Source organism: Passer montanus, unplaced genomic scaffold (assembly GCF_014805655.1).
Source record: "Passer montanus isolate IOZ18808 unplaced genomic scaffold, ASM1480565v1 scaffold43, whole genome shotgun sequence".
In the NCBI taxonomy this organism is placed as follows: domain Eukaryota; kingdom Metazoa; phylum Chordata; class Aves; order Passeriformes; family Passeridae; genus Passer; species Passer montanus.
Window position 1 is genome coordinate 6,564,475 of NW_024369151.1, and position 25,196 is coordinate 6,589,670.

At 49.3% G+C, this 25,196-nt stretch overlaps 2 protein-coding genes across 4 annotated transcripts in view; both read left to right on the forward strand.

The window, feature by feature from the left end:
• Positions 1 to 447: 447 nt before the first annotated feature.
• On the forward strand, positions 448 to 12,569 carry AIF1L (allograft inflammatory factor 1 like). Its single transcript, XM_039720240.1, has 5 exons — positions 448 to 568; positions 5,030 to 5,096; positions 8,083 to 8,124; positions 9,295 to 9,457; positions 11,117 to 12,569. Exons 1-5 carry the CDS (start codon positions 491 to 493, stop codon positions 11,202 to 11,204), a joined length of 438 nt encoding a protein of 145 aa, XP_039576174.1. The 5' UTR covers positions 448 to 490; the 3' UTR covers positions 11,205 to 12,569.
• Positions 12,570 to 14,414: 1,845 nt separating this feature from the next.
• The window catches only part of NUP214 (nucleoporin 214), a 38,479-nt gene continuing 27,697 nt past the window's right edge, over positions 14,415 to 25,196 (forward strand). For all 3 annotated transcript variants that reach the window (XM_039720147.1, XM_039720148.1, XM_039720149.1), the window contains exons 1-13: positions 14,415 to 14,540; positions 15,926 to 16,121; positions 16,741 to 16,892; positions 17,143 to 17,347; positions 17,824 to 17,894; positions 18,266 to 18,329; positions 18,564 to 18,667; positions 18,976 to 19,082; positions 19,231 to 19,297; positions 19,814 to 19,937; positions 21,794 to 21,955; positions 23,012 to 23,468; positions 24,780 to 24,955. In XM_039720147.1, coding sequence (XP_039576081.1) covers positions 14,499 to 14,540; positions 15,926 to 16,121; positions 16,741 to 16,892; positions 17,143 to 17,347; positions 17,824 to 17,894; positions 18,266 to 18,329; positions 18,564 to 18,667; positions 18,976 to 19,082; positions 19,231 to 19,297; positions 19,814 to 19,937; positions 21,794 to 21,955; positions 23,012 to 23,468; positions 24,780 to 24,955 — 1,927 coding nt within the window. In that variant the 5' untranslated portion in view covers positions 14,415 to 14,498. The remainder of the gene's footprint in view (positions 14,541 to 15,925; positions 16,122 to 16,740; positions 16,893 to 17,142; positions 17,348 to 17,823; positions 17,895 to 18,265; positions 18,330 to 18,563; positions 18,668 to 18,975; positions 19,083 to 19,230; positions 19,298 to 19,813; positions 19,938 to 21,793; positions 21,956 to 23,011; positions 23,469 to 24,779; positions 24,956 to 25,196) is intronic.

The window sequence follows — 25,196 nt, forward strand, 5'->3', positions numbered from 1 at the left end:
GGCGACGTTTGGGGTGGTGAGGGGCAAACGCCTGAAAATTCCCACTAAACTCCGCGTTAGTACATGATTTTAACATAAGGTGTCAGGCTGACACCGCGGGGGCGTGCGACCCTGGCGGGGACATCACCTCGGCCCATCCCTTTTCCCGCTGCTCGCACTGCAGGGTTAATGCAGCCTGGAAGCGGCTGTGCCATCCCGGCCCTGCCGCTCTGCCGCCGGCACCGGCGGGGCGATGCCGCTCCCAGGGCAGCTCCGCACGATCCCCGGCGTCCCGGGCGGTGCGGACAGAAGGAGCCGGTCCCGTCGCTCACTGCGGGAAGCCCAGAGGCGGCAGTGCCTCCCGCCGTGCTCGGGCACCTGGAGCCCGGCGCGGGGCGATGCGGGCTCCGCCGCCCGCCCGCTGGGGCGGGGAATGGGCGGAGGGCCCGGCCCGGCCCGGCCCTGCCCGCCCCTATTTAAGGCGGTGGCGGGCACGGGCAGGCTCGGTGCGATGGCGGCTCCGCGCCGGCCGAGCGGCGGGGGGCTGCGCAGGGCCCCGCAGGACGGGCGGCTGGAGGAGATCAACAAGGTGGGGCTGGGGCCGCCTCCCGAGCCGACCCCGCGGGAGTGGGGAGGGGGCTGCGGGCGGGGCAAGAGGAGGAGGAGGGGGGCGGTGGGTGCAGGCGGAGCTGGAGACCCCTCTGCCCAAACCCCTTTGGGGAGGGGATCCGGCCGCAGCAGGAAGCGGGGTTCCTGCGGGATCGCTCTCCATCCCCTGGTACTGCTCTCTCGGGCGGCTCTTTGCTCCCCGTGCATCGCGCATCGGCAGGTCCGAGCGGGCTGGTGGGCGCCCGGGGGCTGGCTGCTATGAAATTCCCTTTGGGAACGTGCTCCAGCAAGAATGGGGGCTATTGTTCTCCTGGAGGGTTTCTAGCTACTCTCTGCTGTATCGAGCGCTTCAACTTTTTCTTCCCGGAATGAGAAGTTTCTGCTGCTCGGAGCTGACTCCAGCCTTCCTAGCTTTTCATTGCAGCGGGTGAATGGGTTGCCCAGGATGGTTGGACGTCCCACAAGCCTCGGGCAGGGGGAATGGAACCTCTTGGATTAGTGCAAAGTGCACTGGGCTTCGTGCCCTTCATGCCAGGGTCAGGCAAGGTCCTCTCCCCGAGCTCCAGGCTTACCCCGTCCCTTGCTTGGCATGGTTGTGGGGGCAGTTCTGTTGGCATCCCTCCCAGCTAAGAGCAGTTCTGAGGGTGAAAAGAAGGTTTTAACCTTGAAGCAAACAGTGCTGGGATTTCTTGCACTTCTTAGGTGCTCCTTTAGTTAGTGACACCTTGGTGTTACAAGTGCAGAAATCAAATTGCTGTACAAGATGAGAGCCCAGAGGAGATGGGCTCGCCTTGCCCTCACACTGACTAAACTCTGAAAAGTGGCAATATGTTCCTCCAGTGAGACAGTAGAGGTGAAGTTTAGGTCACTGAGAGGGAATTAAGTCATTAGAAATTATTCAATTAACTAGAAATTAGGATGTGCTGCGGAAAAAGAGATGTCATGGCATAAGGTGTAGAATAAGAGCACTTGGTTAAAAAGGAGCCTTTGTAACTTGCTGCTGGACGACCGACACAGCACACCCTGCACCAAGGCGTGTAGCTGGGTCTAACACACCTCCCCTAGCCAAGGTGGTGCTGGCCCTTGGGCTGAGGCTCAGGGGACTGTGTTGTACCTACTGCTGCAGTTTCTGCCTCTCCAGAGCCGTCCCCCAGCATCACACAGGCACAAGGTGGATACACGAGCCTTCAGCTGGTAGGAGCTGTAGGACTGAGTCTGGGAAGCTGTGCTTCCTGGGATGCTGGGGTGTGCCACTGCTGTGTCCCGAGGCTCAGGGCTGTTCCCACGCAAGGGACAGGTTCCCTATCTCTCCCTTAAGCTGACATCACTTCTGGCCTTTTCTTTGGCTGAGGTTTGGGTGACAAAAATGAAACAAGCTACGTGACTTCCCACTGACAGAGCTGCTTGTTTGCATCCTTGCTGCCCCGTGTGCTGGCTCAGCACTACGAGATGGGGTTTGAGCAGCTGAAAACCAAGCTGCAGATAGCACGGGTGGCAGATGCCCATGGATCCTCAGAAGCCACTGTGCTCTGGGCAGCAACCCCCACGCTGCTGTGCTTTGCCAGCTCTGTGTGGCAATGGGGGAGTGCAGCAAACAGCCTCACACCTCCCTGACAAACAGCTGATACAGAAACTTGGGCTGATACTGTGGCTGGAGCCAGGGAGGGGGTTTCCCCAGCACTGAAGAGCCCTAAGTCTGTAAAACTGTCAAGTGCTCCTAATAAAACCTATCAGGCCAAATTCCTATCAGGCTTAATCTCATTGTCTCATCCTAACAATTAGCTCCCTCCAGCCCTGTTTTCCTGGCTGGTTTCTACCCCAGAGCTCTCTCTGGGATATGGGTCTGGCAGGCAGTAGACTGAGTGCACATGTGCTGCTGAAGGATAGCTGAGTCCTAGTGCTGGCTTCTCTCTTCCAGCCTGGAACTCTCTTCTGGGCTCCCCTCCTGGTTGTTCCTCTCTTTTCGGGCAATGCAATCACATTGTCCAGCCTCGTGCATCAAGGTGGCAGGTCTAATCCAGCACAGATTAGTTTCAACCTTGTTTTACCCTCTAATGCTCTGGGCTGTGGGGAAGGAATTCAGCCTGTTAGAGGGCAGGTGCCTGCTTCTCCCATCAAGGCAGGCACGAGCATCCCTCAACCCTTCCCAGCTCCTGCAGGCAGGGTGGCTGGCATTCAGCACTTAAACATCCCAGGGAGAGCTTGGCCTGCCAGTTGGAGTCACCTTTTTGGGGAGCAAGGATGGATCTGGCTTTGCTCAGGTTGTGGTGCAGGTAGCTGGGACTTGCCTGACTGAGTTTATTGGCTTAGAAAAGTCTCTCAAGAGCTCAAGAAAGGCTGTTCAGGGCAGGAGCGGGGGAGAGGCTTTTAAAGCAGTTCTTATTAATAGATCATTCCCCTTAAAATGGGAACTTAAGCAAAGGGCTTTAGGAGGAACTTCAGCCACTCTGAGTTTGAGTCACAGGCCCTGGGGACTGAATTCCTGTGTGCCATTGTGAGTGTTTTCCTTATCACAGTCACAGCCCAGCTCACACACAATGTGGAGATTGGAATGCCTTTCAAATACAGCCCCTTGTTGCTTCCTTGCACCTGGAGCAGAGCTGTGGTGCTGGTGGGCTCTCCAGCCCCCTGCAGTCGAAACACAAGGGAGCTGAATCCTAATCCTGTGTGCAGTGTCACCTGTGCTGCTCTGTGTCACGCTGCCAGGGGCTGCTGGGCTCCTGGCCATGTGTCCCTCAGCCATCACATATGGATGCATTCCCTTCAGTCTTCACCATTTCTGTGCTGCTTCTTGCTCCCAGAGAGACACTGTGCTGCTTCTTGCTTCCTCACATCCCCTGTCCTGCTGGGAGCTGGAAGCTGCTTGCTGCTCCTGCAGGGCAGCAATGAAGCTGTGACCAGGTGGCCAGGAGGTGTTTTGGCCCTGTTTTGGCTTTCAGTGATGTTTGCCTTCTCCAGAGGCTGTTCAGTGGTGATGGCAGCAGGTAACACTACTCTGGTCTCTGGTGACTCCTGCTGTGCCTGGGCCCAGGTCTCGAAGCTGAATTGTGCCCTTTGTGTTGGGCTGGTAAATGATACCCCTGGGTAGAAATAACTGAGCTAAATGAAACTGAGTTTGCAAAGGAGAGCAAAAGAAGGAACTGGAAATGTTGCTTTTCACCACAGCTCTCAATTTGAGTTGGTGACCATGGTGATGAGGGAAGCCAGTGTCACGCTGGTTTGGTGGCCATGGTCTCTCGTGTCCCATCTGGAGTTTCTGGGGTGGGAGGAGGGGGTGGCAGTCACTTCTGTCCTAGTGGACTTCCTACAAAACCCTAGTTCAGCTGCAGGGAAAAGACTTGCCATAGCAGGGTTAACTGGCAGTGAAGGTTTGAGGATTCCCTGAGCAGTCCGAGCTCCCCTGTCCCAGTGAGGAAGGAGGGAGAGCTCCAGGTGTGTGGGACCCAGAGCACAGGAGCACGATTAGGATGGCCAACAGTGATCAGCACACAAGGCTCTTAGTGACCCACTCCTGCTTTCCCCATGAGCACGGGGAGCAGTGGTGAGGAACACATTCCCAGAGTAGGGAACAGCCTCAGCCCTCCATCCACTAACCCCTCGAGGGGTTTGTCCTGGACAGCCCATGCATGAGCTGTGCAGATGTTAGTGATTTCTACACTGAAGAATGTGGTGTTGTTGCTGAACACAGATCGAGTCATGAAGCTGTGCTGGGCTGGAGCTGGGCGGTGTGGGAGGGCAGGGACAGGAGCAAGACCCTGCTGCTCACAGCTGTGGGGAGTGTTGCTGGCAGGGCACAGCAGAAGAGCTGGCTGTGCATGTTGTGGTCTGTTCTCTTGGGTATCTGAAGGTTTTTGAGATGGGGCTAGGGACAAGTGACCAGAAGTGATTCAGAGCTTCCTCTCCAGCCTGAGCAGGGTAGAGGGGGAAAATGGATATTTGGTAGAAGAGTTCCTAAGCTCAAAATACCAGTCCTCTTGGGCATATGACATTCTGCAAACTTTGCCTGCTCTATTTGCAAGCCCTGTGAGTTTATCTAAGAGTTTGAAATCACAGATAAGAGTGCTTTTTGCAAGGACTAGGAGCCCTTGCTGGAAACAAGTGCCCAATCCACATGCTAAATGTGCTTAAGCAGAGATGTGGGGAGCTGAAACCTTGGGTGAGCAAGAACAGGGGCTTTCATGCAGTTATTCCAAAGGCAGGTGGAGTCCAGTGCTCCCTTAAGCTGCTGGTAGGAAATCTGAGATATCAGAGGGATTCCCCTTGCACTGGAATGTTAATGGCAAGGTGTGGAGGGATTCAGCCCGTTTTCAAGTCTCCTGGTGCTGTTGCTCAGCTGTGACTCTGGGAATTGTGAGTCTTCTGGCTAATGCTGCCTTTAGAGGTGCCCTCTAGGGTGTTTTCCTTTGCATCTTTGACCTTGAGGCTATTTTTTCTGTTTTAGGAGTTTCTCTGTGACCCAAAGTTCAGTAATGAAAAAGACCTGGAGGAGAAGTTGGCAGTGTTCAAAGGTGAGAACTGGAGGGTCGCCCTGTCATTTGAGCCTTACTGTTTGCTCTGAAGCAGATTATTTTCCTCAGCACTTGGATCTCACCAGCCTGAGATTCTCTGCCAAATACAAGTGACTGAGCTGGGATGGATCTTCCCCCTTGCTTGTGGAACTTGGTGAGACTCTCTGGAGAGGTGTTTTCCACACAAGCCTTTGTGCTTCTCCTGCTTGCAGGGCAGGGACTTGTCACCCTACAGACATCCTGCCTGGCAGCTGCTGTTACTACAAAACCTGCTGTGTGGGCAAAACCCTGGGGAGCAGCCCAGGAGGATGGTTTCTGTCTAGTTATCCAGCAAGCAAACTTGCATATGGCATAATGGATGCAATAGCTGGAAACCTTTTTTTTTTTTTTCCAGTAAGAAGGAGGGCCTCATTCCAGAAAGCAGAAGTGTTAGCTGCTTTTTGGAGGAGTTGGGGACTTCCAAAAAGTTTTAGTTCTTTCCCACTCCCCTGACACCAGAGGGAACACAGCACTGATATGTCTAATTCTGGCCAAAGCCTGACTCCAGTGGGTCAGCAGATCTAGGGCTTAGATTTGGGCCTTTTGCTGGGACAGGGGATAGAAAAACAGCCCAAAAGCCTGGAGTCCTCTGGAGCTTGTCCCCAGACTGGTTACAGGACAAGATCTGGCAGGGTTATTCTGGTGTACCCACCTTCTTTCCAAGCAGTGGCTGAAGGCAGTTGGGAAAACATGCCTGCGTCACATTGCCTCGAGGCTTGTGCTCAGCCTGGCTCTAACCAAATAAAACCTGACCTTGCTTCCATTTCAGACATTGTCTGCTATTTCCCTTTGAATTTTGGCTTTGCAATCCAGCAAGGAAGAAGCTGGCTGGCGTTTTGTGATCCCTTACACTGCTGGGCACAGAGGAGCCTCCTGTGCTCCCCAATCTCTTTGTGTTGCCTTTTGTGTAGCTCTGGCTTTTGGCTGCAGCCCCGCATTATTTTTCCCATCACAATTGGGGCTCTTCAAACATTGCAACTGTAGGTCACAGGCGCAGAATTCCCTGTAACGAGAGCCTTTGGCATCTCTTGCTGCTGCCTCGTGAGTTTGTCTCCGTGGCCTGTCCCTCTCTCCAAGGCCTCCTCCAGCTCCCCCAACAATCAGCTCATTGTGTGATGATGGGGGGAATATTTCTTCTCTGCTGTCCTTCCCACTTCCCCCCCCCAGCCTGGGGGAGGCAAAGATGGAGCCCCCATGCAGGGTTTGTGTAAATGTATTTGTGAGGGAGAGACCATGCATAGTTTTTGCCCCACTATATCCCTGCTGCTGGGATGGGAGGGAAACATGAATGTGTGAGCTGAGGCTGATGTAAAGCTGCCTCTGTTCTCTGCACTGTTGGCTAAGTGTCAGCTCAGAAGAAAAGAAAACATGGGCTGGGCATGGACATGGCAGAGCAGGGTTTGTGCCCCAGGCATATGCAGAGGTGCCTGACCCTGGTGAGGGAGGTGGCAGATGAAATGCACAAGGTCATTCTGGTGAGGCAGAGTGTGGGGAGAGGCAGTCCCACATCAAGTATCACTCTGGCCCCTAAACATGTGTGTTACAGCCCCAATTTCTTCTAGGATTGGTTGCCTGATGCTTGAAGGGAGACATTTACTCCAGCCTGAAGCGTGAATATCTTTGGTTTGTACATGATATTTCCATATTCTGTCCTGGTCAGCTGATGGCAGCAGTAATCCATGGGCTGAGACCCAGGTGAAGCCAAGCCATTCCTTTGTCTCCTGCTCATCAGTCCAGTTAACCCAACAATTTCCTTTGGAAGCACAGGTTCTGGGAAGACTCTGTTGTGTGAAATAACCACTCTTCCCTTTGGCTCCTTAAATTAGCCTGCCACTTCTGTGTTCGTGCTCATATGCCTGCTGGTGTCCCTGGAGCAGAGGCAAAAGGTCTTTTCCATTTTCCTTCCCAGGGCAAAGGAGCAGCCTGGAAGGGCTTGGTTAATTTGAGTCCTCCAAGGCTGTTGTGGGGAGCAAGTGCTCACTGCAGGATGATTTCTCCAGCTCAGCATGAATGGATGGTGCCAGCAGGCATCTTGCTCTTTCCATTTAGTAGAGCTGAGGTGATGGGGGCCCCCTGTGGTGCTGGGAGCTGTATGGTCTGTAAGACAGACAAATCCTTGCCTGAAGAGCTTAAAGTCTAAATGGGGAACAGCTATCAAGGGGTGGGGGGTGTGTAGGAAGCTCAGGTGTGCCACTTCAAAGGGCAGAAACTGCACAGGACTGAATTCCTGAATTTTCTAACTCAAATCAGTGCTCTGCCTGTTAGAGCATGCAAGTTTTTGTCCTGCAAAGCTAACCAGACCTCCTGGAGCAGGCTCTGCCTCTCTCTGACAATGCTGGAGTTGCTCAAGTCAGCAGTGTTTGACAGCAGGCTGGAAGGGCAAACAACCTGCTCCAGCATCACTGTGCCCAGGCATGTTCTTGGCTTCACCCTCTTGATGTGGTCCTTGAGCATCTCTCCTGGCAGGTGCTGCTCTGGGAGGGAGCACAGTGACGGGAGCACTGTGGAGTCTGTCCCTCATTATTGCAGGCAACTGCGTCATTTAATCCCCCTTCTAATCCGATCAAGCTTCATCTCGGGAGTGCTCCGGGGTTTGTTTTCCTTGCTACTCCTTCTGGGAGCCTGTTCCAGAGCTTTGTTTTTCTGGCTGGAAACCTTTTAAGGCTGTTCATAGCCAGCTGATACCTTGTTCTCATGCCAGTGTTTTCCTTCAGCTTAAATGAAAAGCAGCCACAATTACAGAAAGCTTAACTCTAGAGCCCTAGAGTTGAGATAAGGGTGCTAAAACCAGGCCTTGAGATGGTCTCCCCCTCTGAACTTTGCAAATTCAGTATATCAATCTTATCACCAAATGCTTTATTTCAGTGCTGTAAGCAGGCAGTGCTCCAAAGCCCTGCCCACCCCCCTGCTCTAGAGTCCTGCTAACTTAATTCTGTGTCTCTTCCAGAGAAATACATGGAGTTTGACCTGAACAACCAAGGTGAAATCGGTGAGTGATTCTGAGGGATGCTGGGCTGCAAGAGCTACAGCCTGTCTGCTGCTGAATCTGCTGATTTGCTCTGCATTCATGGTGTTGAGGAGGAAAACTTGTGGGCTTTTCCTATGTCCAGCCTTGCTTGGATCTTCATTGCCAGCCAGGGGCTTCCTTGGCTCTTCCAGCCCCTGCCTCTCAGCTTCCTCAGTCTCTCCTTGCCTGTGTCAAGATCTAAGCTCTTCTCAGTGCTGTTCTCCTGAAGTTCTGTTGATCTCCTCCACTTCTTTCTGCTCTAAATACTTTTTTTCCTCCTCCCTTTTTCTCCACTGAGGCCTTCTTCTCAGTCCTCTGCTGCGAAGCTGGGAATTCAGAGCTGGGAAGCTGCAGTACTTGGACAATCCTAGGGCTTGTCTGGCTTGAGGCAGGAGCTGTAAAAATCCATGAGCACTTCTGGTGCAGAGAAGCTCTTTGTCTTGCAAGGAAGGGAGCAGAGGGAAGCCAAGGACCTGGGTGTGAGTCTGGCTCAGCTGAGCAGCCCTGCTCTGGGTTCAGAAAGCACCAGTTACACAAAGTTCCAGCCTCCTGCAGGCCTGGAGCTGACACTGAAGTGTAACCACTTGTGTGCTGTGCCCTTCTAGGAGGCAGCTGCCCCGTTCCCCTCCTCCACAAGTCTTCCAGCTGAAGTGAAGCCTGTGTGGAGCTGAAGAGGCCTGACTCAGGGCTTCCGGGAGGGAAGGGGCCCGCAGGTCTCAGCAGGCAGCAGTGCAATGGGAGGAAATGGCCTGTGGCGATGGGCAGGGGCGTCTGCTCCCCACAGCTTGTTTGTCTCCAGCTTTAACCCCGGTGTTGCTTCCCTCCTCCCCATCCTTGTGATTCTTGGCAACACAGTCCGAGCTAGAGAGCACCGTCCCCACGTGCCTCTGGAGCACTTGGAGAGTTGTCTCTCTTCTCTGAGTGTGTGGTGCTTTTATCTTGAGCTGCACAACTGGGAAGGGATGCTCTGTACTGGGCAGAGTGGCACTGAGCAGGGCTGGAAGGCTTCTAGTGGCTTTTGGCAACAGCTTAATGCTGTCAGCCACAGAGTCCATGGGTGAGATGGTCTCAGGTGGGAGCTCATGGCTCTGTCCCTAGGGTTGGTCTGTGCTCAGTGGGCTCACCCCTTGACAGTGGTGATTGCTCTTGTAGATTTGATGTCTGTCAAAAGGATGATGGAGAAGCTGGGGGCTCCGAAGACCCACCTAGAGCTGAAGAGGATGATCTCTGAGGTGACAGGAGGGGTCAGCGACACCATCTCCTACCAGGACTTTGTCAACGTGATGCTTGGGAAACGCTCTGCTGTGCTGAAACTGTGAGTGTCCCGGGGTGGAGCTGGGGAGAGCAGCAGCACCCGAGCTGCTCTGAGGGGAAAGGGGGAAGCACAGGCTGTTCTGTCTGCTGGAGCTGTGCACACTCAGGGTTCAGGGAGATGAGGACCCTTGTGCAGGGGAGTCTGCAGGGTGCCATGAGAGGGTGTACAAGCCCATGGTGAGGCTGAGCAGTGGCGAGTGCTCCCAGCAGAGCTGCCTGCTGTGTGTTAGCACAGGCTTCCTCCCACGTGCTCCATGGGAGCCATCCCCCTCCCTTCCCGAGGGTGGGCAGGCATTCAGCACTGCAGGACTTCTTCCCATCTCTTCCCTGAGGATCCTGCTGGCTTTGGGGACACAGACTTCTCCTGTGGCAGGACTTGAGAGAATGATGGTCCTGCCAGCACCGGTAGTGCTTCTGTATCCCACAGGATGCTCCATCCCTGCCTGATCTTGGAGGGATGGGCAGTAGATGGAGATGGGACACATGCTTGAAACAGCTGGCTCGTGCTGGGAGAGGTTTTCTGTGGTACAGGCTGCCAGCACTAGCCTCCCACGGCCCCCTCTGCCCTCTCAACAGAGCTCTGAAAGTGCTGCTCTAACAAATGGCTTCCAAACCCTTGCTTGGCTCCATCTCCATCGCATTGAAGCCTGGCATTTCCTTTCACAGCTCAGAGGCTGGCCTTGCTTTTGTGTCTGAAACCACCATGAATAGGATCTGATCCTCTCCATCCTCCTTACCCCTTTTTGAAGGCAGCTTTAGAAACACAGCCAGCTTTCCAGGCAGGTTGGGAGGAAGGATCTTGCACCCACCTCTCAAGTGGTTTCTCTAAGCTGGTACTCTGTTTGCTGGCAGATTCTCCCCACTGTGTGCTGTGTCTCTGTTGTGATGCTCTTCTTCCAAGCAGACACAGACTTCTGACATCCCTGCTCCTCCTTTTTCTCCACTGAACCAGACTGAGCCTGCAGCCTGTCGTGTATCTCCCATCCCTCCTCCCAGCTGCAGCAGCTTTCACAAACAGGTCCCTTCTCTTGCTAACAGACACCCCATTGTCTTTTGGATCCTGTAGAGCCGGAGCAGAAATGTAAAACTCGTCCTAAGAGCAGTACAGCCCTTTGATCCATCGAGGCAGCTGGCATTCCCAGCGTAGCTGCAGTCCTCAGGGAGGAAGACAGTGCTAGTGGTTACAAAATGCTTGAGATTCCTACAGGCAGTGCCTTGCTCCTTGTTTTTGCTCTCTCCCCTGGCTGTATTGCTGCTGCTCACTCGGTGTTGGCTTCTGAATGTTCTGTTGTGTGGTTATGTGCAAGGTGGGCCAGGAGTGGTATTTGCTTTTACGCATCAGGAGCACTTGGCATGCACTGAGTGCCCAGGGGATTTCGGAAGTGGCTGTCTAAATAAAATGTGCTAATCCTCTGGGCTCTGAGAGGAAAACCGGCAGAGACTTTGGGAACCCACTCCTGGTAGCTGCTGGAAAAGCCAGCCTGGCAGCACTGCCCTCTGTTGGCTTTTCCTGCTTTGTTAATTATCTGAGTGCCCTTTGTAGGGGAGCCAGATGCTCTTTTTCAGCAGAGAATGCCACCCCCATGATGGATAAATATACATTTGCTTTTTTTTTTTTTTTTTTTTTTTTTTAATTGGCAATATCTGTTGTGTTTTGCAGGGTCATGATGTTTGAAGGAAAAGCCAATGAAAGCAACCCAAAACCTTCTGGTCCACCTCCAGAGAGAGACATAGCCAGCCTCCCTTGAAGAGGACAGGCTGCAAAATGGGCACTGTTTGCTTTGCTGGTCTGTAACAGAGGTTACCTGTGCTTTGTTACTCTTTACTGTGGACAGTCCTAGTTTTCAACTAACCTGCCTTAGAGGAACAGCAAGGGAAGCTGGAGACCCCCAGCTCGTGTCTTTCTGCTGCATCCCTTAGCCAACTTGATCTGTTAGACAGAAGCTGTAGCACCAAGTGTAATGTGAGACCAAAAAGAACAAAAAATATCCTGTGATTTTACTCTTTTCTCTGCCCTTCCTGCATTTCTCAGACGAGGAGCTACTTTGTTCCCAGCATATGGATTCAGAGCTGTGCTTGTCACGACAGGTTCCTAAAGGTTCTTGCTGCCAGACGTGGACAAAGCCCCTGAGAGCAGCTTCATGGGTGCAAAGAAATAAGTGCCTTCTCTGCTCCATCCTCCTATTCCTACTTTGGACTTAGTTCTTCCCCTCCTGACCTCCCCAAAATGCAAGTCAGGCTCCCACATCTGTCTGATCATATGGGGAATGTGCTTGGACACAGAGGTCTGCCTGCACAGCCTGCTGGAGTGGGGACAGTTTCTGTCTGCTCTGGGGGCTCATCCTGCAGGCAGATCTCAGGGTCCAACACCAGCCACTGCAAGTGAGGATGGTTAATGCCACCTTGGGGATCGCCTTCCTCATAAATCCCAACTCGGGCCCCACCAGGAGTGTAACCTCTGGGCAGGTGGTTGTCTGTCCCATCCATGGAGTCCAGAAACAAGCTGTGATGCCTTTGCAGCCCCACAGGATTCCTGGGGCAAGTGAAACCTCCAGGTGAAAGGAAGCTGAGTGACCAAACTGAGCCTGGCCAGAGCAGCTGTAGATGAGGATCTGTCCTCAGGCAGCTGCTCTGTCCCTCTGATTTTTGCAGACCTCCCTGTATGAGTTTCAGCCTGGTGCCCTGGGACTATCCATTTCCCTGATGGATTCATCCTCAAATCTGCAAAATAAGAAGGGCTGTAAATATGGATTGTGAGCTGGGACTGTGCTATCCATGCTCTGGGTACTGTGGTGATTCTTGTTCCATATACAATTTCCGGAATTCAGGTGTTTGCTCTTTGGCCTTTCCCTCCTTTTTTCTTAAATGTTCTTGACAGCTTTTAACTTTTTAAAATAATGGTTTAGTAAGTACATTTTTTAAAGGAAATTGATTAACTCTACTAGGCTGATTGTTCCTGCCAAAAGCTGCACTTTTAAATAATTGAAAAAAACCAACAAAAATATTCTCACTACTGTTTGTGTGAAAACCAAAACTGTAACAGAGAAAAATTATGAGCAAAAGCAGCACCAGTCTACTTCAAGGACTGAAAATAAATCTTTTGAAGCTACACAGTGTGTCAGTGTTTACTGTTATCTCCTCTGAAGTTTGGTCCATATGACTGGTTGAAGATTAAGGGAGCTGGTTTCCAAGTCTGTTAATATAAACCCTTAAACAGATCCTGGAGATAGGTTTGGACTGTCTTGATCTGATCTTTATCTGTAATAACTGACTGAAACCATGGAGTTTGTGTGATGAAATATAGAGGCCACCTCCTGAAAACTGGTGCTTTTTTTCTGACTTACTGAAAAAGAGCAGGTGCCAGTGCTTGTTTTAACTAAGAACTTGTTTATTGAGAGCAGACACTTGCAATGCTTCTCCTGAAGGAAGGGTTTTCTTATTATTCTCTCTGCTTTTGAAGCAATTGCCCAAGGTTCTTGTCTGATGTGAATTATCTAAAGGAGAGACCAGGTTTCCCAGGGAATGACTGTGTGCACTTTTTCCATCTGTTTCTCAAAAGGACAGAATTTCCCTGAGATCACAGCCCCATGTCTGCTTTCTGCTGCCTCTGGGAATGCACCTGCTTTTCTTGGCTGCGTGTTGAAGCTGTTGTTCAGTTAGGAAATAAAGGAAGCATATTACACGAGGGAAACTTGGATGTGGCTTGCCACAGTTCAGGTCACTGCCCAAAGCCATGATTGCTTATCTCTGTGAAAATCCTTGCACTTTTAAGTCCTGGAAAAGAGAATGACCTGCTAGAGCTGGAAACAGCCCTTCTCAAAATGTCCCCATAGGGCTGAGTGCTGGTATTCTGTCTGAGTGGGAGCTGAGCCTCTCAAAACTTGAATAAGCAAAGAAATCGGGGACCTGCTATGATCAAGCCCCCACATTCTGCTTTTGTGTGGTCCTGAAGCACAATAAGGCTCCTCCAGCTCACTCTGTGTTTGCAGCTCAGCCACCCCACACTGGACCTGACCCAGAGCATCCCTGTGCTGCCACTGCAGCCCACACCAAGGATTTTAGCTGAGGGAAAGGATGAAACTGTGTCAGGGTAGGGTTAGGTTGGAATTAGGAAAAGGTTCTTCCCCCAGAGGGTGCTGGGCACTGCCCAGGGAATGGGCACGGCCCCGAGGCTGCCAGAGCTGCAGGATGTTTGGACATGGCTCTGAGGGACAGGGTGGGATTCTGCGGCTCTCCAGGGGTCAGGAGTTGTGGGGGCTCCTGCTCAGGAGCTGTGCAGCGTCAGGAGTTCCATTTAACGATCCTTGAGCGTTCCTTCCAACTCGGCAGTCTCTGATTCCTTAGCCCTTCAGCAACACTCCGATACAGGAGAAGCATCAAATGGGGAGTCTCCGTGATTCCTTAGCCCTTCAGCAACACTCCGATACAGGAGAAGCATCAAATCCCCTCACCAAGGGCTGGTGGCCGGGTGGAGCCGCCGGCCAGGCTCACCATGGCTCGGCAGGGACAGCCGGAGCCCCTGCCGGTTCAGCCGGATCCCCTGCCCGGTGTCAGCGGGGTCGCTCCCCTCAGGGCCGCTCCCCTCAGGGCGGAGCGGGGCACGGCCGTCCTGCGGCTCCCGGCGCCTCAGAACAAATGGAAAAACCAGGGCCAGAGCACACAGCGTTAAGCTCCGCCGGGGGGTTTAGTTTGGACACCGGGAGGGATTTCTTCACAGAAAGGGCGATTAGGTATCGGAACGGGCTGCCCAGAGGGGTGGTGGTCACGGTGCCTGGAGGTGTTGAAGGAACGACACTCTGTGCTGTGGGCTGGGTGACAAGGTGGTGTTGGGCCACAGGTTGGGCTCGATGGTGGCAGAGATATTTTCCCTTCTAACAGACTCTGTGCAAAGAGGGTTTATTAAGCACAGCAGCGGTAGGGGAGGAGCGGCTGGGAGGACCCGGAGCAGCGAGAGCCGCGGCCAGAGCGGCCCCGCCGGAAGCGGAAGCGGCGCGGGGCTCCCGGCGGAGCGCGGGCGGCGGGACCGCGGCCGCGGGGCCGCCATGGGGGACGACATGGACGTGATCCCCGAGCGGGAGATGAAGGTGAGGCACGGGGACAGCGCGGCTGTGAGGGCAGTCCCACGGGGGGAACGGTGGACAGGCTGTTTCACTCGGGCCGGGGGGCCTTGGCTTGGAGCCGGAGGGGAGCGGGGCTTGGAGAAGGCTCGGCCTGGGCTGCGGGAGTTGTGGGGCAGGCTTGGTTGGGACCGTGGGGCTGACGAACCGGGGGGTTCTGCTCAGGGTATGGCGGGGCTTTTTGAGACATCCTTGCAGTGTTTGTGAAACAGAACCGTGGGGTGGTCAGGCTGGAAGGGACCACGGGGGTTCAAAGCTCATCTGGTCAAAGCTGCCTGCTCAGACTGGTTCGTCCCGGAGCCACGGTACAGGATTGAGTCCAAACGGGTCTGGAATAAAAGGTCTGGAATATCTCCAGTGAGGGACGCTCCGCAGCCTTTCTGGGCAATCTTGAGGACTTTCTAGAGTACTATGGTACAATCCTGTGGAAAAGGGAAGGCTGGCATGGCCTTGGTGTGGAAGGATATTTAATGCCTGGGGAGGGAATTAAGATGGTTTGGGTTGGAAGGAACTGTAAAGTTCACATCATTCTAACCCCTGCCACGGGCAGGGACACCTTCCAGCAGACCATGTTGCTCCAAGCCTCATCCAGCCTGGCCTTGAGCAGTTTCAGGGATGAAGGAGAGTTGGAGGAGCCTTGTTTTGGAAGAAGAGTGATATGTTTCTAAATCCTCCCGTCAGCATGCCTTGTGCTGGCACCTCCTGGTCTGGGGGAGTGTGGCTGTGGGGCAGTGTGAGCTGGAGTGTTGCTGTGTAGTGCCAGCCTAGCCCGTCCTGTGTCACCCAGTGTTACTGTCAGCCTGGGTGAGAAGGGACATGGGGGAACAGATTCCTGCAGTGGTTATGGGTCTGTGTGCAGCTGCCTTCTGCCCTCACAGACAGGGTGGTTGGGCTGTTTGTTTTGCAGAAGTTTCTGAGTTCTTACATCCTCCTCAGATTGCAGGAATGTGCTTGTTTAGTGGCAGTTGTTTGGGAATAACTCAGGTGCTTGACTGAGTTACTGGCATGTAGCAAATGTGTGTGTGTGGCAGCAAGTTTTGTTCAGTCCTGTCCCATCTTTTCTTTATTCCTTTCTCTTTTCCTCTGTATCCCTTGGCTGGTTTTGGTGTGCTCCTAAAGTCAGATGTCCCAGGCAGATTTTATGAACACAAGCATTGGGTACAAGTGAGATTTAACCAATGAGGAAAAAAAAAAGTAGTTGATCTCAGTCTTTCATGGATGAGACAGAAAATGCAATGATGGATGAGACAGAAAAAGGCAGAGGCTCCTGCACTTGCTGTCTTAGAGAAGCCAAAGTAAACTGTTCCTCTTGGGCAGCACGTGAACAGCCCCTTCCCCACTCTCTCAAACAGGATTTTCAGTTCAGAGCACTGAAGAAGGTTCGCATCTTTGATGCTCCTGATGATCTTCCCAAAGAGCGCTCCAGCCTCCTCGCAGTGTCCAACAAATATGGGCTGGTCTTTGCTGGAGGGGGGACCAGCCTGCAGATCTTCCACGCCAGGGATCTTCTCATGCAGAAACAGCCGGGAGAAGATCCCAATAAAATTGGTAAGACACACTTGAAACTCATGGGTTTGGCAGAGACAGATTTATGGGGGTTTGTGACATGGAGCTCTTGGCTTCTGTTACAGTTACAGTCCATTCTGTGTCAGGCATTTGAGTTGCCACATTTTCTTGTGGGGGAAGGCAGGAACAATGGTTGGTAGCCATTCTTTGAGCTGTGAGTGCCTGGGATGTGTGAGAGTGGAGGGGACACACTGAGGGAGTTTTCACACTGAGTCACCCACTCTGACTAAATGACTGTCCAGGAGAGGGGAAGCAACCACTGTTCCACCACCTGAGTGCAAAATGGTTTTCATTCTCCTTAGTGGCTGTTCCACTCTCTACATACATAAATAAAGCCAAAAATCTTTCCACTTATTATTACTCAGCTTACTGAGGAAGGAAAGTGATGTTTTCTTTTCTTAGAAATTTGACAACTCTCAGGACTGTATTGATAGAGATGAAGGGATTTGCTTTCATTCAATTTTTGTGTGTTACCTTTGATAGCTGCTGTTAATGGGACTGAGGATTATTGCATAAATTTGTTGTCTCATTTTACAAAAGCAATTCCTGCTATTTAAATTTGTCCCCTTCATTCCATCTTCCTTTCCTTCTGTGTTTTAAGTGGAGAATATTCAGAGTACTGTGGTTCCCATGAAGTTTCCTATGCAGCACCTGGCTCTGAGCTGTGACAATCTCACCCTGTCTGTCTGTATGATGTCCAGTGAGGTCGGGTCCTTCATCAGCTTCTTTGATGTCCGCACATTCCTAAATCAGGTACAGCATGTGCCAAGTGGCTTTGCCTTGGGTTTGGGGCTTTTTTTAGAATACAGCAGAGGAGAAGTGTAGCTGGGGTGGGGTTTTCTGTCTCTGTGAGGGTTGTCTTGTAAAGGAGTGGCTCAAAATCTGCTTGTTTTTGTCAGTTGTTAATTTATAGGCGGGTCAAAACTGCTTTGAACTGTGGCTTCAGGAGAGTTTGGTTTTGTGCTCCACTTTGACTGTCTTGTGTGTTTGTCTTTCCTAAAAGGCAAAACAGCAGAAACATGCATTTGCTTGTCACAAGCTGGCCAAGGACTCAGGAAGTACAGCCATGGTCAACGACCTGAAGTGGAACCCTGCCAGTCCCACCATGGTGGCCATCTGCCTGTCCGATGGCAGCATCTCTGTCCTGCAGGTCACAGACTCTGTGAAGGTCTATGCCACACTCCCATCCTCTGCTGCTGTCACATCTGGTGAGTGGCAGCCTTGTGGGGCATGCAGAATGTTGGACACTAAAGAGGAAACACTGATTAAGTGGTGTATAAACACAGGTTGCTTGTCTCAGGAGGAGGTTTCTTAAAATTCTTCACAGAACAGAAGGGTTTAAACTCAGTGAGACTCAGAAAATGTGTTGGAATAGAATTGCTCTTTCCCAGTTGATTGAAGCAGCTGAGTCTTGTGAGTTACCAAACGTGCCAGCCTGTGGTTTGTGCTGTCTCAGGCTTGACTCATTTCCAGGAAAACATGCAAATAAGCATCATCACCTGTTGGGTTTTGACCTGTGTAGTTTTGCCTTCTCTGTGACCGGATGATGCCTTGTTTGATTCAAAGTCATGATTTTTTTCAGTGGAAAAAATAGCAGTTTTAATTTATTGGTCGTGTTTTTGTGGGGCCTCTCCAGTTCCTCAAGGCAAATGAAATTCTCTTTTTTTTTTTTTTTTTTGCCTAGTGTGTTGGAGCCCAAAGGGAAAACAACTGGCTGCAGGGAGGCAAAATGGCACTGTGGTGCAATATCTGCCTGTGAGTATTGGTGTGTTAAGGCCTTAGGAATTCAGGAGTTTAAAATACGGTACTTTGTTGGTTTGGGTTGTTGGTTGTGGGTTTTTTTGGTTGGTTGATTGGTTTTTAACCACACTACAGAATGTGGTTAGGTGGCACATAGTGTGAGCCATGTGATGCTACCCAAGTGCTTCAGTAATATTCAAGTGTCTTAGGCCAATATTTGGTTTAGATTAAGGTTTGCACTGGTCACTGAAGTCATGATTTCAGAGTGGCCCATGATTGTTAAAGAATGGGTGAGCTCTAAACCAGTTCTCTGGGCTTCCTGCAAAACTTGCAGTTGGGTTTGTTCATTGCCTTTTCTGTCTATTTAAGAGTTGTTTTATTTGCAGAATCTGCAGGAGAAGAAAGTAATCCCTTGTCCTCCCTTTTATGACTCGGACAGTCCTGTTAAAGGTGCATCTTTTTATTACTTTTTAATTTGTTTTCTCTTCAAAATTATTTTGCTTATTGTTCCCCCTGTTGTCTTTAGTTACAGCAGCTGTATAGCCCTGGTTATGAAATTACAGTGTGATTTTCTGTGATTCTTAAGCTTGGTAGTTTAGGAGTTAGTTGCCATTTGCTTGTCATGTCCTTTTGTGTGCTGTGCACAGTTAAAATCAACAAGAAGGTATTTGCTTTCTCTTTCAGTTTTGGATGTACTTTGGATTGGCACGTATGTCTTTGCCATCGTGTATGCAGAGGCTGATGGGACACTGGAGATGTCTCCACAAGTGGTCATAGCCATATTGCCTGTAAGTGCCAGCAGTCACAGTGACACAAGTGTCTGTTGCTTGTTCCTGACTTGTTCATGACAATGGAGAGTTGTTTTTGTTGTTGATATTGGCACCACATAGAATTTGAGTTTGGTACTGCTGTAAATCATGGGATTGAGGTTGGGGGATTAAGTGGAGGGAGTAGGATCCACCTGAAAATCAATGAGTAAATTATTCTCTGCTGAGATCCAATTGTGATGTTATTGGTGTGCCCTGATACTGTCAAATTTAAGCGAGTTTACTTGGATTGTGCATTGGAGGATAAATTATCAATGTTGATTCTACAGAAAAAGGAAGAGAAGCGACCAGAGAAGTTTGTGAATTTCATGGAGCCGTGCTACACGAGCTGCACTGAGAGACAGCATCATTACTTCCTCAATTTTGTGGAGGAATGGTGAGTGGCAGGAATCATGGCAAAGTCCTTCCCTTGGTATGCATATGCATGTCTGAGGAGCTTCTCCATAGATTTATGTTCCTCCTTTTTATAGACCTTGCAGTGGACAGTCATATTGGTTTTAACCTGTTTGTGTCCATGCTTACAGGGATTTAGTTCTGGCAGCTTCAGCAGCTTCCACAGAAGTCAGCATTCTTGCCAGGCAGGGGGATCAGGTAATATTTTCACTCAGTTTTGGAATATATTTTGTGTTGCATCTGTGCAAATGTACATTTTCTTTCTCCAAGTATAACCTATATAAGATCTGGAATACAATGAGATGATGATTTCTTTTTTAAGACATCCCAAAATTAAACAAGCTTCTAAATTGTACTTAATCTGAAGACAATTCTTAGATGAACAAGAGATGTGTGAACCAAGCACCAGCAGTCTTTTTTTCATTATTCACTTGGCAGTCTCAAAATTTGGTCAAACTCACTATAATAAAGTGACTGATGGGAGGTAATCACTTGAAGTTAAGCATTAAAAATGTCTGATCTCTGACATGCAGTGATATATGAGAAGTCACTTACAAATCTGTGAAGGACCCTGATCTTTCTGGCATTTGTTAATTTGACAAATTTAAGTAGATACTCTTTAGCTGGTGTTTCAGCTGTTGTAAGCTGGAGTGCTGAAGAGGGCTTGTCACAGCAAAGCAGTAGTTGATGTAAGAATAATTTTACTTTTTGCAGAACTGGGAATCGTGGGTTTTGGAGGACTCTAGCAGAGCAGAACTTCCTCTGACAGATAAAAGCGATGACACTCTGCCCGTTGGTGTTGCTGTGGACTACACCAGTAACATGCCCATTGTGATCAGTAAGTTTTGTTTACCTTTCTTGTGGAGTAGACCAAAAATCTAGGTATATTTGATATTTTTGAGGGGCAGCCTTGTGCTCAGAGTTCTGGAAGATCTTTCTAAAAGGCAGACTGACACAACTCCTGCTGTTTTAGTACCAAACCCACAGCACGTGGCTTTACTTCTGGGTAAGGATTCAGGGGTAAAGTGTTAAATACATTTTTTTTTCCTGGAGCTTTCTGCATTCTGGGATATGACAACAACAGACATGGCAAACAAAGCTCCTGAGTTACATCTGTCCTCAGAACTGGGATTTTAGTGAGTTTAAAGGTGTTGTGTTCTAACACTGGGGATTTCAGGCTGCCCATGAGGTGTTCTTTATTCTTGTCACTTATGTCCTTTTGCAGAACTGTTTTGTATCAAGTACATTTACATGGATCTAAAGGAAAAGTGGGTTGGTTTCAAAGCCAGAAACAGCAAAGATTGCTGAGGTGAATGCATAGGTTTTAATTCTGCATTAAAGCACAGGGTCTGTACTGCCTAAACCCTGCTGTGCTCTACATCTCAGCTGCATTATTGCTGTACCTTCTGTGCTGCCTGAAGGCCCTTCAAAGCACTTTGTCAAAGTCTGAAGCTACATCTGAGCTATTGTGTTGTATCTCAGTGAATTCTGAGAATTCTACCTTGAAGGCCAGAGACAGATGGAAATAGAGATGCCTTCAGGCAGAGTGGAAGGTACTGCAGTCAGGAGTTCCTGAAGAGCACAGGAGGGTGCCAGTTAACTGAGACCTTTACCTGAAAAAAACCCTACAGCAGGGAATTGAGGTCAAACATTGTACTTGAATGCCAAATTGAATTTGAAGCCTTTTCTCTGTTAATCTATACAGTTACTGGATTAAGAAATCAGTCAGGGCAGATTTTTTTAAAGCCTGTGTTGTGCTGCCTCAGAGTTTTTAAAAAGGTTTTTGGAGAAGCTTTTTGCTAACACATTTTCTGTGTTCTGACACAAGAGTTTGGCTACACATTAATTGGCTTTGCAGTTCACAGCAAGTTTAGGTTGCAGAGAAACCTGATTTGTCCTGGAGCTTGATCCCAAGTGGAACCTGCCCTTCCCTAGCATGGTTTTCCTGAAGAGCCAATAGTAAAGAAAAATGGCTGTTCACTGTGTTGCCTGACAAACAAAGCACCATGATTATAGCAGATTTTTCCGGCACTCTACATTTGTTGGGTTTGGGTTTTTGCTTGTAATTAGGCACAATTAACCATTACAGAATTTTAGAAATACAGAGAGTGTTCTGGGGCCTTTAACTGTTCTGAGAATTTTTTACTGAAGCAGACTCACAAAGCAGCTGCATAAAACACAAGTATTTTATATCAGTGGTTCAGATCACGAGGATATTTGTTTGATGTTGGCTTTCTTTAAAGTTAAAAAGCTTCCTATGTAGCAATTCCATTTTGTAGTTTATGCATATGAATGTTAATGAGGGGACAGAGCCCAATGGAATGTGGGGATTGCTGAAAGGAATTGAAGGAGGGAGCAGAATATCAGTGAGGAAAAATGACTGCTTCAAAATCTGAAAAAACTTGGCACAGGAATTGATGGGTGACAAAGTTGGGCTTTGTCATTCAGGAGATGACATTCAATTGTCAAATAACCCTTTTATGAAACATGAAGTCAGGAACATGAAGGAATACAAAAGGATAAAGAAAGAGATCTGAGCACTGACAGAAGCAAGGGAACAAAGATGTAAATGAAAGCAAGAAGATAGAAATGTAAAAAAATATTGTGTGAAGAGAATCACATGAAGATGGCAATTCCAGCAGGAACAGAATAGGAAGCTTTGACTGCAGGACTTACATGTGTGGTCTCTGGCAGGTGATGAGAAGATCCTTGCTCCAGCTCCAGTTCTGATCCTGCTCTCCACGGATGGTGTGCTCTGCCCATTTCACATGATCAACCAAAACCCAGGAGTCAGGTCACTTATTGTGACCCCGGAGCCGCTGCAGTTGGTGGGGGAGAGAGCTCCAAAGGCAGCAGGTGAGTGCTCCAGGGGCTTAGGGGCACTTGGATTTGTGGATCTTTGTCATACTGATCTGTCAGTTCAGTAGTCAGTCACATGTGGTCACAGAGAACTTTTTTTTCTGCATAATGATAATGGGGAGCAGTCCTTGGGTGTTTTGACTGTTCTCTGTCATTGTGTATGAGTGTGAAAATACCTAGTCCTGTTCACCAAATCACAGAATCATTTAGTTTGGAAAAGACCTTTAAGATCAACCTTTAAACCTGTTTGTTTGTGGGATCTCAAGCACTTTGCAGGCAGTGCACTTAGACTTTCCTGTGCAATCAGCCTTTGGAGAATAGGGCCAAACCAGTTTTAGGAAGTTCTTTGCCCAGCTCTGAGCATGGCCTGCACACTTCAGAGAGGTGATGGTTTTCCTCCATAGTTTTGCCACAGGAGGTCATGATATGAACTAAGGGGTTTGACTGCAGAAAAATCCTATTTAAACAAAATTCTATTTAAATCCTATTTAAAGCTTTCCTCAGCACTGTGAAAATTGTGTCAGCAGGTGAAGAGGAGTAGTTTTGTTTTAGTTATAGATGTGTTTCCCTGTGTAGTGTGATGTAGGCAGGTAAGATGATTGTTTTGCTTGTCTGCATTCATGGAGAAATAATTGCAAATGCACCATTTTCTTCCCTGTGTCCAAATTTGCTTCTCCTTTCCCAGCCAGAAGCTGTTTTTTGGCAGCCTGCCTTCCTGCAGTGCTGGCTACCTTGTATGCTTACTGCCTGTTTTATTTGAGATGGCAGGAACCTCATCAAAATCAATGGAGGAAGGTGAAGCTTTTTCACAGGAAACTGCAGACAACATTAATCTGAACAGATTGTTTTATTGATCAGGACTTTGTACAGTTTCTGTATCACTTGCTGGGATTGGGGACTGCAAGCCCAGCTCTCCCATCTCTCTTCCTCACTGTCCAGTGAGAGAAGCAGTGCTGAGCTGTCCATATCAAACAGACTTGGCCTTGCAATACCTTCTGCCATTACTCAGTGCAGCCAAATGAGCCTCCTCCTTTCCCATTTGTCTTCCTGCAGGGAGTGCTGCCACAAGTCCAACCACTCCTCCAACTTCTCTAAAGCCTGACACAGCACCAGCTGTTGCTCCCACTGTGCCCACCTCAAGTCAGCCTCCAGCAGGGAGTGGAGCAGCTGTTTTTTCCTTCATGCCCTCAGCTGTGAAGACTCCTGGCTCCACAGGCAGTGATCCTCCAGCATATTCCTTTGCCACTGATGCCTCCAAGCAAGCCCAGACTCCTGCTCTGACTGGAGCAGCAACATTCTCCTTCTCCTCTGCTTCTTCCAAGGCATCTGTGACTCCTGTTTCTGTAGGCAGCACTACAGCAGCTCCTGCCACCTCTTTTCCTTTTGGGTCCATGAACTTTAAGCCAGCTGCAGACAGCTCATCTGGGCCATTGCTCTCCACAGCTCCTGCTGCACAGAAGTCATCTTTTGCACCTTCAGCTTCTTCAGTCAAAGTGAACCTCAATGAGAAGTAAATACATTCAGCAGTGAATGCAGGGGCTGGATACTTGTTAAATTGCTGCAGGCATGGATAATGTGTGGTAGTTCTGAAGATGGTGTCTGGCTTTTTGCCCTTACAGAAGTTCCCCACATTCCCAGGAAAGCACTGAGGAAGCCCCTCTTTATCCAAGAGTGTTGTGGCTGTGGAAACCCTCAGTGCTTCCCATACCAGAGGTTTTGTTCTTGGGTACTAGTCAAGGGACAGTACCAAAAATTTAAAGTGATAAATTGCTAGAGACTTGGGTGGGGGTGGGTTATATCTTTGTTTCATAGGCATCAAACAGTGATTCTGTGCTTTGGTTTGATGCAAATCATGGCTAAGGACTGCTGGGAAATCCCTTCTGTCTGGGACTGTTTTAGTGGGCTGGTGATAGCACAAGGTTCTCTGACAGTTTATTGAAGGTTCCTTACCCCCAGCCTGAGAGGAAGCTGGAGCCACAGCTGATGGATTGCTTTGCCACTCTCTGTTCAGCAGAGAAGGTGCCAGACCTTTTGGTTCTGTTCTTAAATGGACACTTGCTCCCTGAGCAGAGGATCTGGAATCTTCAAAGCTTCTTCATGCTGACTGAAAAAAACTAATATTGATTAGAAACTTTGCAAAAAGGGTTTGAGTGTTCTCGGATGTCATATACTCACTCTTTCCTCCAACTCCTGAGACTGACTTGCTCTTTATTTTTAGAAAAAGTGGTTTAAAACACAGAGCTATGTTAATTGGAGCTGCTTTTTAAAGAGAAGAACTTTCATGTAAATGCACCATAAGAAGTTTATGATGGTTTAAATGATTATTTTTGAATTAGAGAAATCTTTACTACACCACAATCTGATGGGAGCTCTTAGGACTTTTTATATTTTGTGTATAAAGCAAATGATACACCAGTGAATTGGCTGAATATTTAAATTGGCTGCCTTGAGGAGCTGAGTTTGCAAATGAATAGAAATTCATATTTTCTTGCAGAATTTCTGCCTGAGCCTTACTCTGAGATGAGCACTGAAGGGCAGCTCAGATTTGCTATAGCTGGAACAAAATGATGAGGTGCATTTGAAGCAGGGTAGTGTTTTTTGCTGGCATTTAGCTTTTGCTCATGGGAGGATCTAAGACAGAAGTCCTTGTGGTTCCATGGATTCAGAAATTATCCTGAATGGCTCCTTCCCACTGTCTCCAGAAGCTACACTTGTGATTTTGTATCTGGAGCTTGAGTAGTTGCTGATCCCAGGGGTGTTCATTCATTCATTCATTCATTCATTCATTCATTCACTCATTCATTTATTCATTCTGTTGCAGGTTCAGTGCTGTAGACACCTCTTCTCCTTCAAGCAGCAGTGGGCAAAGCACCTCCACAATGTTTTCCTTCTCAACCAGCTCTAAAACTGCTCCTGGAGGTGCTCTGAGCCAGTCCATGCCTGCTGCAGCCCCTCCTACCACACCACTGAAGACTTCATCCCCTGTGCCTGCCACAGGTAGGAGTCTGATCCCTATTGTTGGGAATAATGCATTATGAAAAACATTCTAAAAGTTTTAGGACACAGGGAGCTTCATTTGATTTCTTGCTTGTTTTTCCTGTTGTTTTTCCTGCTCCAGAGGCCCTCTCTGATTGGCACACCATCATGATGTGAATCATTTTGTCTTGAAACTGAGCATTTTTTCCATTTGTGCTCTATTTCTCAGAGAGCCACATGTGAAATAATTATATTCAGCTGC